The sequence below is a fragment of the Mus caroli genome, unplaced genomic scaffold (genome assembly GCF_978045245.1).
Source record: "Mus caroli unplaced genomic scaffold, Mus_caroli_1 scaffold_9, whole genome shotgun sequence".
Taxonomy (NCBI): Eukaryota; Metazoa; Chordata; class Mammalia; order Rodentia; family Muridae; genus Mus; species Mus caroli.
The window spans coordinates 102,225,943-102,244,920 of NW_028227264.1; the positions used below are offsets into that span (position 1 = coordinate 102,225,943).

Here is an 18,978-nt window from a genome sequence, read left to right on the forward strand (position 1 = left end):
CAGATCAGTTAGCTGACAACTGTCTGTAACTTCATCTCTGGGATGTCTAGTGCCCCAGGCCTCCATAAGTCCCTGCAATTCACGTATCCATATGACTATGCAGACATGCACAAAGCACATAATTCATAATAAATCTTAAAGAAAATAATAATCCTATATTCTTTAATGAATTACATTTTTTAAAGCAGTATGTTTTGGTATGACTTCTTCTCATGTTTGAGTCTATGCTGAAAAAGCACAGTGTTATCCTATAGTTCCTTCACACACTAATCATTTCAGAACTTTGCAATCTAGGCTCATTTTGTCATTCTATTGGCATCTCATAATGGGCAGGCCACATGGCTTGAGCTATTGAAAGATTCAAAACCTAGATCTCATTTCTCATGAGATTTAATGGCCGGATTTCGGTGGAATAATGTGAAGAGAGTCTTTTTGAAGGAATTTAATAACTGTCATGGTCCTTTGCTTTTTCATGGAAAAAAGAAAAAGAATTATTATGAGACAGAACAATCTGTGATTTGGGCTGGAAAGGTGGCTTGGTAGATAAAGCACTTTCTGTGCAAGTGTAAGGACCTGAATCTAGGTCCCCAGAATCCACATCAAAGCCAGGCAAGTGCTGCAGCCCTTTGTTATGCAGGTATGCGTGAATCAGACTGGGATTCCCACAGCAAGCTGGCTAGGTTATCCAGCTCATTAGTACCCTGCCTCAGTGCATATTTTGAGAACTGGAGAAAGCTCCAATTGATGTCAACTACTGGCATCCATATATACATATGTGCATATGTGTGCACACATGCATCCATACACATGTGCATGCACAGATGCACAATGAAAAGATATGTACAAATCCTCACAAAACACACGCCAAAATTGCTTTCTGTTTCATATTTTCTTAACATTATTTTTCCCCTAAAACATTAATTGTTCCCTGTTCTTCAGAACACTGGTTATATAAAGGTGACTAGCATATTCCACTCTTCTTTTTTTTTATTACATATTTTGCTCAATTACATTTCCAATGCTATCCCAAAAGTCCCCCATACCGCCCCCCACTTCCCTACCCTCCCATTCCCATTCTTTTGGCCCTGGCATTCCCCTATATTGGGGCATATAAAGTTTGCAAGTCCAATGGGCCTCTCTTTCCAGTGATGGCCGACTAGGCCATCTTTCGATACATATGCAGCTAGAGACAAGAACTCCGGGGTACTGGTTAGTTCATCATGTTGTTCCAACTATAGGGTTGCAGATCCCTTTAGCTCCTTGGGTACTTTCTCTAGCTTCTCCATTGGGAGCCCTGTGATACATCCAATAGCTGACTGTGAGCATCCACTCCTGTGTTTGCTAGGCCCCTGCATAGTCTCACAAGAGACAGCTATCTTTGGGTCCTTTCAGCAAAATCTTGCTAGTGTATGCAATGGTGTCAGCGTTTAGAAGCTGATTATGGGATGGATCCCTGGATACGGCAGTCTCTAGATGGTCCATCCTTTCATCACAGCTCCAAACTTTGTCTCTGTAACTCCTTCCATGGGTGTTTTGTTCCCAATTCTAAGAAGGGGCACAGTGTCCACACTTTGGTCTTCATTCTTCTTGAGTTTCATGTGTTTAACAAATTGTATCTTATATCTTGGGTATCCTAAGTTTCATGGTAGAGGGTTCTGCATTCATGAACTGACCCAACTACAAATCTCAGCTATCATTAAAATAATTCCATCTGTAGTAAACATACTCAGACTTCTTTATCTCCCTTGTCATTTTTCTCCAAGCAAGACAGTTTCTCAAAATACACTACATCTTCCCAATACAGGCATTTTAGAATGATTCAAAGACTATCATAGGAAGTGTGAAGATGATGTGGAAATATTTTATGGACTTACAGAAGGGACTTAAATTAAGTATCTCTGGATTTTGTCATTTGTAAGATATGAAGTCTGCAAACCAAGAACTATAGATTTTGAGAAGTGACTTTGTATTGTACTAAATTTATTTTTTATTTTTTGCTTGCTTGCTTGCTATGCATTTAAATTGAATATGGTTAATAGGGTAAAAAAAAAAAACCCATAGAGGAGTACATATTGCCTTCTTCGTACAACAAGGACATTTATTTTACTATTTTAAAAATGTATAAAGACGATTTTTTAATTACTTTTATTTTTTTACCTCTCCCAGTTTTTCATTCCATTCCTCCTCCTTCCTGTCTTCATGAGGATAGACTCACCCCATCTTCACCAGGCCTCCCTACTCCCTGGATTAGGTGTATCTTCTCTCAATAAGGCCAGACCAGGCAGTCCTCTGGTGTGTATTTCAGGGGCCTTGGACCAGCTCTTGTATGCTACCTGGTTGTTGGCTCAGTGTATGAGAGATCTCAGGAGTCCGGGTTAGTTGAGATTGCTGATCTTCCTATGGGGTCGTCGTCCTCCTCAGACAATTTTCATTTCTTGCAGAATGAGAGTTTTAAGTAAAAAGCATCTATTTGAATTCTACTGATCCTTTCTTCACTTCCAACAAATAAAGGTGAAAATAAATTAGCTGCTGGTTTTGTTTGTTGGTTGTTTGGGTGGTTGTATCAGCTTATTTAAGTAATTACTTTATAATAGTGTTAGGTTCCAGGGAGTAGGGGTGATGACTTGTGGGTAAGGACATCACCTGCTGTGCCTGATACTTGGTCTGATTTCTTGGTCTTCATCTTAGAAGAAGTGACCTGACTTTGGCCCATTTTGGCCCATTATCCTTTGTTCTATACATGTGTCAGGTGTTAGGAACCCACGCACAGGCACACACATTTCAAACGTTATCCCCCTTTCTGGTTTCCCCTCCACAAACCTCCATCAAATCCCCCTCTCCCCTGCTTCTGTGAGGGTGCTCCCTCACCCACCTACCCACTCCTGCCACATACACAGACACACACACAGATACACACACACACACACACACACACTTTTAAATGAATAAATAAGTAAAAATATTCTTACACAAACACAATCTATATTCTATGGTGTCATTTGAATGAAACAAAGTACACAATGTTACATTCACTGTAGTTTGTTGCTAACACCTTACTTGAAGGCTGTGGCTGATTGATTTATCCGGTCCTCTCAATCATCCTCCCAACTCGGTAGCACCAGATGAGAAAAATGGTCATCACTTGCAGCATTTGTAGCTGGGTATTTCCATTTCATCCAAGAACGCTACTGGGATTTTGCCATGCCCTCCTCCTCATACATTTTGAGAACTCAGAAATTCCCTTCACTGTAATCTTGCGTGTGCATTCTGTCTAACGAAAGCCAGAGAGCAATGCAACGGTCATACATTCCACCGACACCTCCGACCACAGCCAGGCATCACCCAGGTGTCCCTGTTTGTTTGCAGAACACTGTGCCCACACATCCCCTTTCACCTAACAACCTACGCTCTGTATTTACTAGCCTGGTGTTCTTTCCTAGTGAAGAAGGAGGCATTGATAGGATGTAAATACAGTGTGTTCTATCAACTAAAACTACCATCATCCTGAGTATGTTTCTACGGGACTTTTTTTTTTCTTTCATATAGTTTTGCAATGAGATTCCATAGCAAATGGGGGGAAAAAAGGGCAAAAATGAAGCTCAGATAAATCTTAAAAATCTGTGAGTCACTTAATCTGGGATTTCCCCAACACTTTACTCCCCAAATTTGGCATAACATAAATTGATTAATATTCAGCATATAGCTAAAGGTTTACTGGTAATAAACCACAAAGACATTTACAGTAAATATTAATTTCCATATGTTTTCTATGTTTAACCACTTATTAAAATATAAACAAATGTTGACATGAGTAACATGGATCTATTTCTATTTACCTTAAAAATTAAAATTAAATTAATTTTTTCTTGACTGTGTGGGACCATAGGAAGCAGAATGTATTTTTTAGATTTGATAGACATGTGTTATGCTCATCAGTGCTGAGAGCGCTGCTTCACATAGATGCATCATTGGACTTGCAAACTTTATATGCCCCAGTATAGGGGAATGCCAGGGCCAAAAAGTAGGAATGGGTGGGTAGGGGAGTGGGGGGGGGAGGGTATGGGGGACTTTTGGGATAGCATGGGAAATGTAATTGAGGAAAATACGTATTAAAAAAACAACAACAAAAAAAGAATAAAAATGCATTCTTTGGGAAAAAAAAAAAAAGAAAGTGACAGAAGTGTATTTGTCAAGTATTTTGAAACTGATGGAACGTCCATCTTCACCCCAAGTTGAGATTCATGTAGTATTTATGAAATTGAAATGAACAATGCAAAGAGTAAATTTTTAAATAAGAACATGTTAATGCACTACTCTGTAAAGAAATAAATACTTTTCTCATACTTATAAGGTTAGGAACTTTGGTAGGAGCATCTTACAAGTCTGATTTGCTAATTAAATGATTGTATTTCTAGGAAGAGTAAACCTTCCAACAAAGGTTTCAAAAACCACTGCCGTAACAGCCATTAGGCTTAAATCTCAGCCAGGTGTTTCTCATGGCAACAGTCACTGTTCGGAGCAGTTAACAACATGTGGAGTGCCAAGGAAGCTTGTTCAGAACCAAGACTACAGTGAAGATACAGGATACAACACAGAACATGTTGCCAGAGACACCTTAGATCCTTTGTGTGCTTGATTATAAATAACTTGGGTTATTTCACTTTAAAAAATCTCTGACTACTGAAGGTTTTTGACCCCTTGCCTTCAGCTCTGTTAAGACCCTTGTGGAGTCTTTGAGTCACAATTGAAGAAGGTGTGCTTTATACAGCGCCATTTTTGGCATTTAAATGAGAGGGTTTCTTGCTGTGAGGGACCCTTTCCTAAACTGTAGAATATTTGTGTCACTAGCTTCTACAGAGAGGACATCAATAGTGTGTGGCCACTGATATGTAAACTATAAGTGCTACTACACAGGGAATGTCAAGAGCATGTGTAAGTGTCTTCAAACACTGGCAATGTGTCCTAGGATGTAAACTGATCAGGAGTGAAAGAACATCAGAAGAATCTTTAGCATAAAAATAAGTGGGAGTAGTATTAAATAAGAAATAGAGACTGGCTTGTAAGTATTCAGTCAAGACTTATGCTCCATGTTCCCCTAATGCATCCCAGCTCTCTCTTTTTTTCCTTTTTTTTTAATTAGGTATTTTCTTCATTTACATTTCAAATGCTATCCCAAAAGTCCCCCATACCCTCCCCCCACACCGACTCCCTACCCACCCACTCCCACTTCTTGGCCCTGACGTTCCCCTGTACTGAGACATATAAAGTTTACATGACCAATGGGCCTGTCTTTCCACTGATGGCCGACTAGGCCATCTTCTGATTCATATGCAGCTAGAGACAAGAGCTCCGGGGGTACTGGTTAGTTCATATTGCTGTTCCACCTATAGGGTTGCTGATCCCTTTAGCACCTTGGGTACTTTCTCTAGCTCCTCCATTGGGGGACCTGTGTTCCATCCAATAGCTGACTGTGAGCATCTACTTCTGTGTTTGCCAGGACCCAGCATAGCCTCACAAGAGACAGCTATATCAGTGTCCTTTCAGCAAAATTTTGCTGGTGAATGCAATGGTGTCAGCGTTTGGAGGCTGATTATGAGATGGATCCCTGGGTGTGGCAGTCTCTAGATGGTCCATCCTTTCATCTCAGCTCCAAACTTTGTCTCTGTAACTCCTTCCATGGGTGTTTTGTTCCCAATCTAGAAGGGGCAAAGTGTCCACACTTTGGTCTTCGTTCTTCTTGAGTTTCATGTGTTTTGCAAATTGTATCTTGTCCAGGACATGAATCCAGCTGTCTTTTGTAAAGGTTGTCATAGTTTACAGCACAAATGTCATTTGTATAAAGTCTTGAAACATTCTCTGATTTTATTGCACAAAAGCTTGTTCTCCAGAGGTTCATGTAACAAAAAACAAACCAAAAACAAACAAACACTTCTGTGCATGATAGCTAAATTGTATTCATATCATACATCCTGGATCGTGTGTGGGAAATAACTTTTCCACAGATTCTAGAGAAAAATGTTTTCAGAGTTCCAAATATTATTATAATCTATGGAATGTATCATAGTGCAATTCCTGATTGAGAAGCATACTCTATTAAATAATTATTACTTATTTCTACCAAATCTTGTATTTTTTGGAAGGAAGGTGTGCTCTGAAATCAACAGTTATACTGGAAAGTTTTATGTATACATATTCAAGTTTATTGCTGTTGGCTATATTCTGTTAAGGGAATCTTCTCTTTAATTATCCTATACTCCAACTTCAATGTCTGGTCCATTTGGTTGACTAAACATTAATGTTCCTTGTTGTACAAAATGTAATTGGAGGCCTTCATTTGGCATTGTAATGCCATAGGTAGCATTTCACTTAATTTTATCTGAGAACTTCAATACCTAAGTTATTAATTTACCTTTTCATGTTTTGTTCACAGTAGTTATTCAGTGTTATGAATGTTAAATTTCTAAGCCAACTTATCTTAATTGTATAACATTTGTGGCATTCAATTTAATTACTGTTATTTTATGTTTTATATTTTATGCTCCTATTTAATGACAGATGTCACATAAAATATCTATTACTCAATAATATATTATTATTTCAGAGAGAATATGGGAAAGTGCCTACAATTAAGGCTGTAATTATCACGTGATGATATATGTGTCACATAAACTTCTAAATATTTTGATGAAGCTATTCTAAAAAGACTGTTGAATGCACTGTATTAATGCAGCCAAACAATGTCAAGTTATAAATAGATCACAAACATGTTGGCTCATATTAATATAAACCTTAAATTTATGAATTTTGAAAATATAGTTTGTGAGATAAAGAATAATTGACTGACTGGGACAGGTCATTATGTCACAAGTTTAAAATATTTACAAAATAAGATTGTGAACCATGCAGTAAGTTTAACATAATTTTTCATATAATAATTCCATTCTCTTCAGTTGATAAAAATGATAGTATAATTTTATTTTCATTACACATAGTGTTTGTTTTCACATTTCATGTTTTACAGAAGTAAGGGCTTTGTGCATTTGATAATTGTGATAGCCACTGCAATGAAGCTGAGTCACATATTTATCATATAGTATTAAAGTGAAGCTTACAGAGAATTAGAAAAAATATTGTTGACTTAAATGTGCCTGTTTGATACAGTTAAGAATAACTGCTATATGATTTTGCATTTTAATTTTCAATTAATTTGATAAATTAATCTCATTGTTATTTGATAGAAAGAAAACCAACTAAAAAATTAAACGAAATATCCTACGTACTATTGATTTTTAAAATGATTTTCTGAATGTTAACATCTAAATGTTTTGAGACACACTACTTTAAGATAAAATAGACAACATAATAGGAGAGTATGAGAAACCTCTACATCTAATATCAAATATAATAATATGTTAAAATACATAGAATCAAGCTTCTACTGTCTTTTGCTTTGTCTAAAAGTACCAAAATAAGTGAATATCTTAATTATAGCAAGTAAACTACAAAAAAAATCACAAAAAGGCTTTCAATTAAAAAAAAATTAAAAAGAAGTGTTGAAGCGTGATATATTTGTAAGCACAAAATTCTTCTGGATGGGTTATTGTAAATGCTATTGCAGTTTCTTTTAATATATTATTATCAGTCTCTATTCTAGAGTTAGAACTGAGAGGAACACTCCAATTGACCATTTCCTAGATGCATGATGTTAATAAAGGCAGTCACCATCATCTTGTTTCAGTTCTATCAACGATAATTTATAAGCTCAGCGTGCATGATCTCTTAACTTTGTGATTACCCAAACCCATAAAATATCTGAGAGTTAAGTAACTCCCTTAATTTGTAAATAGTAAATACATACAAACTTTTCCAACAGGGAGGAATAAATTTAATTAATTGATAAAGGTGGAATGAACAGGAAGAGTATCACATGCTGGACACCAAACAAAATTGAATCATATAATTGTATCAAGAGTGAGTCCTTTTATAAATACTGCTAAGCTATGGGATATAAACATCAACTGGTGGTGAATTATTAGAATAGAAGTTATTCTAAATAAAGAAAAACTGTAAAAATCAGTTTTAATGTGCCTCTAGCTCATTAGTTGTGTATGAAGTGCCTCATTTTTTGAGTTTATGGCTATGATGCTAGGGAGCAGATAGAGTCCATGGACATTTGGAACATGTGCTTGATGTTATCACCTAGTCCCTGGTTCTTTCCTATTGCTCTCTGCTTCTTGGTCACCATGAGATGGGCATCTTTGCTACACTAAGGCCATCATGGTCCATTACCTCAAGTTCTAAGATAGGATGGAGGCACCTGATGTGGGGTTTCTTAAACCATGAGCCAAATACATTCTTTCTCTCTTAAGCTGTGTTTGTAGGCATCTGGACATAGCGATAGAGAGTCTAATGAATACTCCCCCAGAACACAGCAAAAGACAAAACAAAGACAAACTACACGCAAGACATTTTCATTTTCAGGTAACAGTGCCCTGCTCTATTAGTTATGAATCTCAACCACTACAACTGTATTCGCTAGATAACCAGTATTTATTATATTGCCTCACAAACCCAGTTGTCACACTAAGGTTGTGTATTCAACCTTTTAATATGTATGTGTTTGAAGATAGCATGAATTTCACTAGATAGCACATTTCCAAATATTAGTGTGCTTGTTCAGAGCTCCCGCATAAGCTAAAGATTATGAAACATGCCCTTTTTCTCAAAAGTTTTATGGGTTAAAATATTTATCCCTATCAAATGATGACATTTTGCCATGATCAAATGATACAAATACATTTTTAAAGAATTTTTTAAAATTCTAATTTAGTTTAATGTTGTTTGGAATCTTCATTTTTTTTACTCTGTTTTAATTTTAATTTGTTTTAATTTCATGAAACACTCAGAATCATCATTATTCTACGGCAGTGCTGCATTTGAATATATGTAATAAACTAAGAAACTTAGTATTCAAATTCTCACTCATTAGTGTTTTCTTTCTAACCTAATACCCGATTCCCATAGTGAGCCAGAGACAGTCTTGTAAATCATTTCTGTCTCTGTATCACATACAGTTCCCATAGAAGCAGTGATTTGAAATATTTGTTTAGTGCATGAATAGAAGTCAGCTAGAAAAGTATCATAAAATAACCAGTTTTCAAAATCCTAAGCCAGCCATAAGATATCCTTTAAATATGACAAAACACATACAAGTTGTGAAATATTTACCGCCTGAATTCAGTCTTGAGTGATCATTACATTTAAATGTGTTAAGTCAGATAGCATTAAGTTTTAAAAATTACTTTGTGTGAATAATGACTGTAAAAATTCCCCTAAATAGTTAAAATAGTCGACCCTAGAAAATACATAGCATTGACTTGATGTTTGAAAGAATCATATAAATGAAGTCTTGGAGCCAGTAAGGTTGTGAGAGTATAATAAAAATCTCCAATTGTTTTTTTATATAATATGAAATAAATAAGTTTTTTCTTCACTGTCTATAATGAACATTATGGATGCTAAAAATTAGAAGCCTTTTGAGGTAGGGAAAACAGTGTCTAATACCTTGATCCTTTCAAGGTAGGAAACGCCTCTGTTGGTGGGAGAGTTCTAGGAATGTTGGCTGTGGAAATGGACATCATTATGACTCTTCATAAAAAGGATTCTCTGCTCTATGCTTCCAGTGTCATTCACATCTCTAAGATAGGGCTGAAGAACTCATAGACCAACTGGCAACCACTGCTAATCACCTGAAAGGATGGTTTCCAACCAGAAAATGCAGGAAATGGTTCCGGATTTTGTTTGTTTCTGTTGTTGTTGTTGTTGTTAATATACATGTGTTGACAGCTAATAGAATTGCCCAAGGCAGCTAGAAAGTGACCACTACTGTACTAGGTTAGATACATAATTAATTCTTTAAGTGACTAATTACTGCGTACTTTTCCCATGGCTGGAAATGAGAGGCATCCTTCTAGGTGAACTGGGTGTTGTGTAGTGGATACTGATTATATTGCTCTCAGAAGGCTCTATTTTCATCCTAAAGTTTAATAACAGCAGCCTATTTGGTTTTGTACTTATCTCACATGTCTAAAACATCTAACTTATAATGTTGTAAGATTACCATGTCCATTCATTTATTTGTAAATTGAGATTTATATAAATCTCTAAATTTGTTAATTACAACTAAATTAGTTAATACACAGCAGGTTTGAGAAGAATTTATGGAATATTTCAAATGCTTAATATTTAATAGTTACAATTTTCAAGGTTGTATATTGTAAATTTATGATTATTGTTTATAGTTTAGTGTGTGTAGGTGTGTATGATGTATGAATGTGTTAGGGACACATGCAGCTATAGGCAAGCGGAGGTCAGAGAACAATTTATAAGAGTCAGTTCTGCATTTCCACCATGCGGATCCTGAAGATCAATAACTCAGGTCAACAGGCTTCATCTAAAGCTCTTTTCTATGTGACCATCTTGCTAGCCCAATGTTGCGTATGTTGAATAGACTTTTCCAATGCTCCAAACACTTAAAATAAGTAACAGAGAATTCCTTTTATTTAAATATTATAGCGATTTGTACTGTCAGTTAATGTTGTAGTTTATTCAAAGACTAAAGTTTATATTTTCCATGAAATCACATGTGAATAACTTGTAATTAGATGTAAAGGCCAGGTGAGGTACTGCTTTTAAAATCATTAAAGTCAAAGTAAACAATGACTACCTTCAAAATTTAAAAGACATATGAGTGATTTTGTGTATTATATGTATGTGGTTAATACACATAAAGGTATGGGCTCATTTAAAGCTAATTTATAAGGTAGAGTCAGCACAAACAGTAAGTCGTCAATCGGTTCCTTTAAGAACATACAGGTTTTATTACAGAAATTACTGTGTGTCTTTTCTCCACCAGTAATATGTTTCTGTTGTTCTAAATTCTAACACAATTTTAACGTGGCATATACTTAGCCATGAACTATAAACATAGTCAAAGTGCCACATTTCTTTTTAAAATATATTATTCAACACAAATTATTAAGTGAAAATATTTTGTAAGAGATTTATCAAAATTCAGTATATATTTTAGCTGATCATGAACTGGTGAGATTGCTCAGTGGTTAAGGACACTGGCTGTTCTTGCAGAGGTTCTGAGTTCAATTCCCAGCAAGCACATTGGCCCAAATCCATAAAGGGATCTGATACCCTATTTTGTCATACAGGTGTACATGCAGACAGAGCAGACATGCATTAAATATATATATAAATAAATAAAAATAAATATTTTGGCTGATCACAAAAAAAAAACACCTCTCTTCTACAGTTGAATATTTCATTTTACTAAGTCCTCTGCTAGGGAGTGCATTTGATCTTTTATGATTCTTATTTTATGATGAGATACACACACACACACATATTGATAATATATCTTATGATATTTTTCTTCTTCATCTTAGAAGTCAATAGCCAAAGTGAGATAAGCATTCTATAAGAAAGAAAATCTAGCTGGGTGTGGTGGCACACACCTTTGATACCAGCACTAGGGAGGCAGAGGCAGGCGAATTTCTAATTTCAAGGCCAGCCTGGTCTACAAAGTGAGTTCCAGGACAGTCAGGGCTATACAGAGAAACCCTGTCTCGAAAAACCAAAGAAAGAAATGGAGGAGCTAGAGAAAATACCCAAGGAGCTAAAGGGATCTGCAACCCTATAGGTGGAACAACATTATGAACTAACCAGTACCCCGGAGCTCTTGACTCTAGCTGCATATGTATCAAAAGATGGCCTAGTAGGCCATCACTGGAAAGAGGCCCATTGGACTTGCAAACTTTATATGCCCCAGTACAGGGGAACGCCAGGGCCAAAAAGTGGGAGTGGGTGGGTAGGGAGTTGGGGGGAAGGTATGGGGGACTTTTGGGATAGCATTGGAAAAGTAAATGAGGAAAATACCTAATTAAAAAAAAAAAAGAATGACATTAGGTGTGTCCCAAATGTGTTTAAATAGATCGAAAAAGTTCTTCCCTATTTCTAGTTTGTTTTAAATTGCTATAATAAGTGGATATTGAACAGGACCAAATGTTTTCATTCTGTGTCTACTCAGATACACATTATTTTGCCTCGTTTGTAAACATGCATTATTAAGTTTTCTATAATGTTAAAAAAAGAAAATCTATATAATAACATTAGTGAGTTTTACTACTAAAACATAATTGTTGTATATTCTAAGTGTTAAATGAAATGGTAACAATATCCTTGGTTGTTTCTTCTTTGTGTGTATGCTTCAGGTTATTAAATAAAGTGATGAATGAATTTGCCTTAACTTGCACAGCAGATCTCTTTGCCCTTATAGGTCTCATGACATCATAAATCATACGGGAGTATAAATCATGTCACTTCTTTGCTTGCATTTTGGAGAAGGGTATTGTGAAAGACCCAGTCCATGAGATTTACACTCCCAATAGAAAGAGTTTTAACAGTTCTCCAAAGAGACTATTAGCAGTTGTCATGATTCCTTGCTTATTTTTACTCAAGAAAAGTCTTTTTATTCACCTCTGGATAGATAGTTCTTTGTATTTTAGTTTACATTGAATTTATGCAGGGATTCATTTCTGCCATATATTTACAACAGTAAAGGGATGGACACTTGCTATGACGATGGTATTCAGATGCATGATTGGGAGAGAGTCATTTAGGATTTACAAGTATAGAGAGTGACTTTAAATAAGCATGCACCTTCTCTATCCCTTTTCATAGAATGTTCTGTGCTACTCTGGTATTTTTATCAGCAAGACATCTTCACGAGATGAAGTCTCTTGGTCTTGTGATTTAGAACTATGAGCCACAATGAACCTTGTTTTCCCTTTAAAAAGTAGACCTATTCCAGCAGTTTGTTAGATAGTAACAAAAACCAAATCAATGCACCACTTCCCCCAATAGCAAAAAAAAGAAGAAGAAAAAAACATCAAGTCTATGTTCATGTATATTCCAAATTGAATCACTTCATAAAATCTTTGTGTCTAAAACAATATTCCTGTGAAGTGTCATCTTTTCATCCTTTCCTAATAAGGTTGTATAGATTATTGTGAGATAGCCCTGATAAAGAAAGTTGGTCATTTAAGGTATGTGCTTAGGGCCATGATTCCCTCCTATTCGTGGTAGGTTTTGTTGCATGTTTACAATGGCATAAGCTGTCTTATTACTTCCTGTCTACCATGCCCCCTACTCGATGTGCCCCCTTTACTACTGTGGTGTTCTTTCCAAGTATTTGGATTTCCCAAGAGCCAGAATGACACCTCCCCCCCTGCCTGAAACTGTGGATTGATTCCTTCTCCCTTGAGTAGTATGTCGAGTATTTTGTCATAGCGAGGTAAAACCGGGTACTATTTCTGTTATTCCTCTGTAAACATCTCTGTTTACTGCGGTTTCTGCAGTAAGATCAGGCATGGTTGGCACAGAGCCAACGTAGCAAAAGCACTTCAACTATTCTTGACTCTATAACTGTAATACCTAAACTTATCATTCCACCCTATATTTCCATGTTTTTACTTTGGAGCTTAGACTTCAGTAAGAAGGGGAAGACGTCATCCCATATCTTCTTTGCATGTTGTCTATAATTACTGTCATTGCATCAGTTCTGCGAACCTGTCAAGACTACTTTGAAATAGTAAATGAAAGAGCATTTCAATGATTTTTTAGTCACAATGTGTCCCTTCCATAACGAGCTACAAAAGGAAACTGAATAGAAATCCGAAGGTTTTGCATGCATATCCTGAAGCACATCTTCCCATTCTTGTGTAGGCACAACCTAAGAGTGTGTAGAGGCGAGAAGAGGCATTAATGCCAACCCATCTTTCTGAGTTTACACAGGCGATGACAGAAATGTTCTTTGTTTCCTTTTTAGATCTCCAACTAAAGACATGGATCCTGAAGAGAAGGAAATTGTGGTTTGGGTTTGCCAGGACGAGAAGATTGTCTGCGGATTAACTAAACGCACCACCTCCATCGATGTTATCCAGGCTCTACTTGAGGAACATGAAGCCACATTTGGAGAAAAGCGATTTCTGTTGGGCAAGGCCAGTGACTACTGCATCGTAGAAAAGTGGAGGGGCTCAGAGCGAGCCCTTCCTCCTCTGACCAGGATCCTTAAGTTGTGGAAGGCTTGGGGAGATGAACAACCCAACATGCAGTTTGTTTTGGTTAAAACGGATGCCTTCCTCCCAGTTCCACTGTGGCGGGCAGCTGAAACCAAACTAGTGGAAAATAATGAAAAGCCTTGGGAGCTCAGCCCAGCGAATTACATGAAAACGTTACCACCAGATAAACAAAAACGAATCGTCAAGAAAACCTTCCGGAAACTGGCCAAAATTAGGCAGGACACAAGTTCTCATGATCGAGACAATATGGAGTGTTTAGTTCATTTGATTATTTCGCAGGACCACACGATTCACCAGCAAGTGCAAAGAATGAAAGAGTTAGATATGGAAATTGAAAAATGTGAAGCTAAGATCCACTTGGACCGAGTAGGGAATGATGGGGCCAATTACCTTCACGAGGCCTATTTAATGCCTAGGTTAAGGGATGAAGAGCAGAAGTTAGACATTCAAGCGGAGATCAACCAGACTCTAGAGGACCTGAACGACAGTGAGGGGTTGGCGCAGCTGGAGGAACAGCTGCAATACTACAGAGCCCTCATCGATAAACTCTCTGCTGAGATTGAGAGAGAGATGAAGGGTGCAGGCATTGATGGGATTGAAGACATGGAGGGGGCAGCTGCCTGTGAGCTGGAAAACTCGGATTTGGAAAGCGTTAAGTGCGATTTGGAGACAAGTATGAAAGCTGGTTTGACAATCCACTCTCACTTGAGTGGCATCCAGAGAGAGATTAAATACAGTGACTCACTGCTTCAGATGAAAGCAAGAGAGTATGAACTCCTAGCCAAGGAGTTCAGCTCACTTCACATTAGCAACAAAGATGGATGTCAGGGAAAAGAAAACAGAGGAAAGGAAGCTGAGGCTCCCAGCAGCAATGGGGAGACCCCTCTATTAACTCAACGGGTGTTTAACACATATACAAATGACACGGATTCAGACACTGGTATCAGTTCAAACCACAGTCAGGACTCTGAAACGACTCTGGGAGATGTGCTCCTGCTGGCAACTTAACTTCAATTGCTTCTTTCTGACCTTTAATGATGTTTTGTGTGGTTTAACAACGAATCTATTCCGTATATAACATTGTCAAAATGTAAACCATGATAAAGTATTCAGTAGTTAATAAAAACTAGTGGCCACCACTGCTTGTTTTCAATATAGTATTTCCAACTTTATGACAGGTTCAAGCGAAAGAGTGTAGTAAGAATGCAGTAAATCTAACTTATGGTTACATAAAGCGGACACAATCTAATGAGAATTGATTGATGATTCCCCCCACAGCTTCTATGAGGCATGAATGATATGGACGTAAAAATAGTTCTCAATGTTGTTCATCAAAATATTCATACTGCAAGCATGAAGCAAAATCAACGTTTCTCAGTTTTGACATTTTATCATTAGAATGTCTAAGTCTGTAAAGTGCAGGGATGTTCCTATGTCATATACATCATATGTGGATTAATTCAAATCTTTGTTGTTGTTGTTGTTGTTTTTAATAATCAGACTGCAAAATGTACTTACTGCGTGAGTCTCTTCCTGACTGCTGTCTGTTTAAATGTAGGGACAGGAAGCTGTTGGGACATGTATAATTCCTGACAGTGGATTGCTTTGGATGCAGATGAGGCAAAGCCAAGTGCTATACACAATCAGCTTTTTTTTTTTCCTGAGCAATTCTATCAGGATCATGAACTATGCACATGCTCATTAGATCCTCTAATCAAACCAAGGCTGGTTGCAAGCCCATTATTTTGGGAGTCATCGTGTAGGCTACAGAAGAAATCAGTCAAAGGTTTATTTATGCCTTGACTGTATAATTATTGAAGTGGAATGTATGGCCCTTTGTATGGACATATTAGTATTCTCTTCTCGGGGAATATGCAGAGGAGAACTGAATATTTATTCTCATATACTGTAACCCATTCTGTCAGAGGGATTCCCAGGTACTTAAATAACCAAGTACTTTCAAGCTGCCCCAAGCATGTTAAGGGAAACTCAAGAAGCTGAGTGGATTGTTTGGAGTCTGTCTTCACTGACAATTATCATGTTTTTTGTTTGACTCTGGTAGACATTTCCTCTCTCTCCTCTCTTCTTTCCCCTCCTATTTGCCAACTCGTTCTCCCTTCCTCCAAGTAAGACCAACCAGGATGACATGACAACCAAAAGCATTCATTTCATTGTTTTGTTGTTAACTAAATATTGGTATGCTCTAATTTTCTTTGGTTGGCACATTTCACACATGTCAGGATACAAGAAGTAGAAATGTTGTTTGATGTACGTATACTATGTAGACATTAGCTATTACTCCTAGGACATTTCTTTTTTATACAAATTGTTACAGCTTTTAACTGTTCTCCCTTTTAAAGCTTACACGGTTTAAGATTTTTTTTTTTTACCAGCTTTATTCCAGATGCAATGTCTTTAATGGCTCTTTCCAGCTCTCTTTTTTTTTTTCTTCTCTTCTTCCCTTACCTTCTTCATATATCTTTGGGAAGACACACCTGTATTTCTATAGCACTGAATGTCTGGAAAGTACCCATGTTACCACTTTTTTAAAAACCAAAATATTTGAAGGCCATACAATAAGAATTTAAATTCCATGGAAATACTGGGATAGTCAGTAAGCAATCAGGTTCACATAGATCATCTTTTAAAAGGAAGAATGAAATAGTCCTTTGTTAAAGGAAAGATCTCCTGAATAATAGCCCATTGGATCACTAAAGTGCATGCTAAATTGTTGACAAATTTATTGTTTCTAAAAGAGATTAAATTCATAAGATTATCATAAATGATAAGCCATCTGTTACTTTGGTTTTTTTTTTTAAAATGAGAGCTATCTCTTTGAATTATATGTTTAGTAAGAAAACAAGTGCTGCATCTCTTACTCTGCAGCTTGATCACTTTGTCTAGCTTCATAGAGTCGTGGTAAGAATTAGACAAAGAGTTTCACTTTAGAAACGTTTGAATTACCTTCTGCTTTCACACAGTCACTTAGAAGTATGGTGACTTTAGGTGCAATTCTGCATTTTCCTGTAAAGAGTGTTAAAACTTCTGTAAGAATGCAGTCTTCTTAAAGTCATCGTAGAGTTTACATTTTTTCATTAATTATTCAAATGAATCTGTGCCCTCGCTCATTACATTGAAACACATGGCAATTAGTTTCCATGGTAGGCTCTAATATAGTTAAATATGAGCATATTTATACACATAGAAATAATGAGTGATCTCATGAATACTACTCTATTTATTCTTAAATTGATGGTTAAGCTTATAAATACAGGACCTGCAGGTTTAATGCTTTAATTATCTTCAGAAACTTAGTGAATTACAAGCCCTTAAGTAGCCTGGCAGATTAATCATGAAATGGCCATGTGCAGCTAGGAAAAGCCAGCTATGGTTGACGATGTTTGTTTTTTCCCAGGACTAGTTTTTGAGAGCATGACTGGTATCTGTGCATCCTTCTGCTCCGGAGGCCTGTTTCCCTCTCCTCTTACTACGAGCTGACGTGCTGCCTACTTTCTTTCTTTATTTTTGTTGTTTTTGTTTTTAGATTTGTTTTGTTTTAGAAGACAGGCTTTACCTGTGTAGCCCTGGCTGTCTTGGAACCTCTCTGCCTGCAGAACTCTGCCTCCTGATTACAGGTATTAAAGGCCTGTGCCAACATGCCCAGTAACTACATCCAGCATGCTTAAAAGTGCTCTTTTCTTTCAGACAACTGTGTTCCATCCAGGCAGTTCTAATCTTTTATCTCTGAACATACAAATACCCTAGATGAACTTCGCCTGTGCTTCTCTTAAACAGGAGGCTTCCTGCATTTATATATTCTAACTCTACTCACTCAGTAGAGTTTTATTTTACTGTGTTATTATCTGCCTTTCTAACTTGATTGATTATTACCAGCTTCATAGCCTCTTGTTCTATTTGTGAATTGAACTGTGGAACTGTAAAGGGTTTTAACATATTTTGTGAAATTATATATATATATATATATATATATATATATATATATATATATGCAATTTTTAGATAACCATGCATATCATCAGGCTTAAAAATATTAGCAGGAATTCAAATACTAGATCTTTACATTGCTAAAAATTTTATCAATACGATATCATTTTTAATTAACCTGAAAAAGTGTACTTTATTGGGGGCACTATGTGTTATTTCAGTACACACACACACACAAACACACACACTTTATATTACATAAAATTCAAGTCAGGAAAAGCATTCTTATTTTTTTCAATTAACAGAGTCTCTGACTTGAAACAACTCAAATGCCTTTTTATTTAATGGCAACATTATTATATCTAAGCATTGTGCATATGTAAGAAAAAGATTTTGTAATTTTGAGGTTGAAGTGGTAGATACACAAGATATTTTAAATATCTAAATTAAACATTTGTACCACTTTTTTCTTAATTGCAAAGTTATGTTTTATTAGTACATCAAAGCTTTTCTAACCCATTAAATTTTTATTTTTGTATTTATTTAAACCTCCACCGTATATGACAAAATAGGAATCTGTGGCTATATTTTATAAATTTTCAGAGTCTAGTTATTGTTCTAATTAAAACATATTTTTCTAGTGACAGAAAAATACATTTTAACCCTGAGGTAGTTTTTACAATAGCATTGAACTATTTCTTTTCATGCTGACTTACTGGTTTGATAAACTTCATGTGACAACTATAAAGTATCATTTCTTCAAGTTATAACTGATCCAGAAAAATAAAAAAAGATTATTGTATCCTGTCTGTGGTATTTCCTTTATTTAAGTAGTTCTATTTAGAACAAATCGCATGCCATTTAGAATTATATAATTGTTATG

At 36.3% G+C, this 18,978-nt stretch overlaps 1 protein-coding gene across 1 annotated transcript in view; it reads left to right on the plus strand.

Moving 5' to 3' along the window:
• Rassf9 (Ras association domain family member 9) overlaps nt 1-18,127 on the plus strand; it is a 36,060-nt gene extending 17,933 nt beyond the window's left edge. The window contains exon 2 of the mRNA XM_021175264.3: nt 13,898-18,127. Within this exon, the coding sequence (XP_021030923.1) occupies nt 13,898-15,158 (1,261 nt within the window). The 3' untranslated portion in view covers nt 15,159-18,127. The remainder of the gene's footprint in view (nt 1-13,897) is intronic.
• The last annotated feature ends 851 nt before the right edge of the window (nt 18,128-18,978 follow it).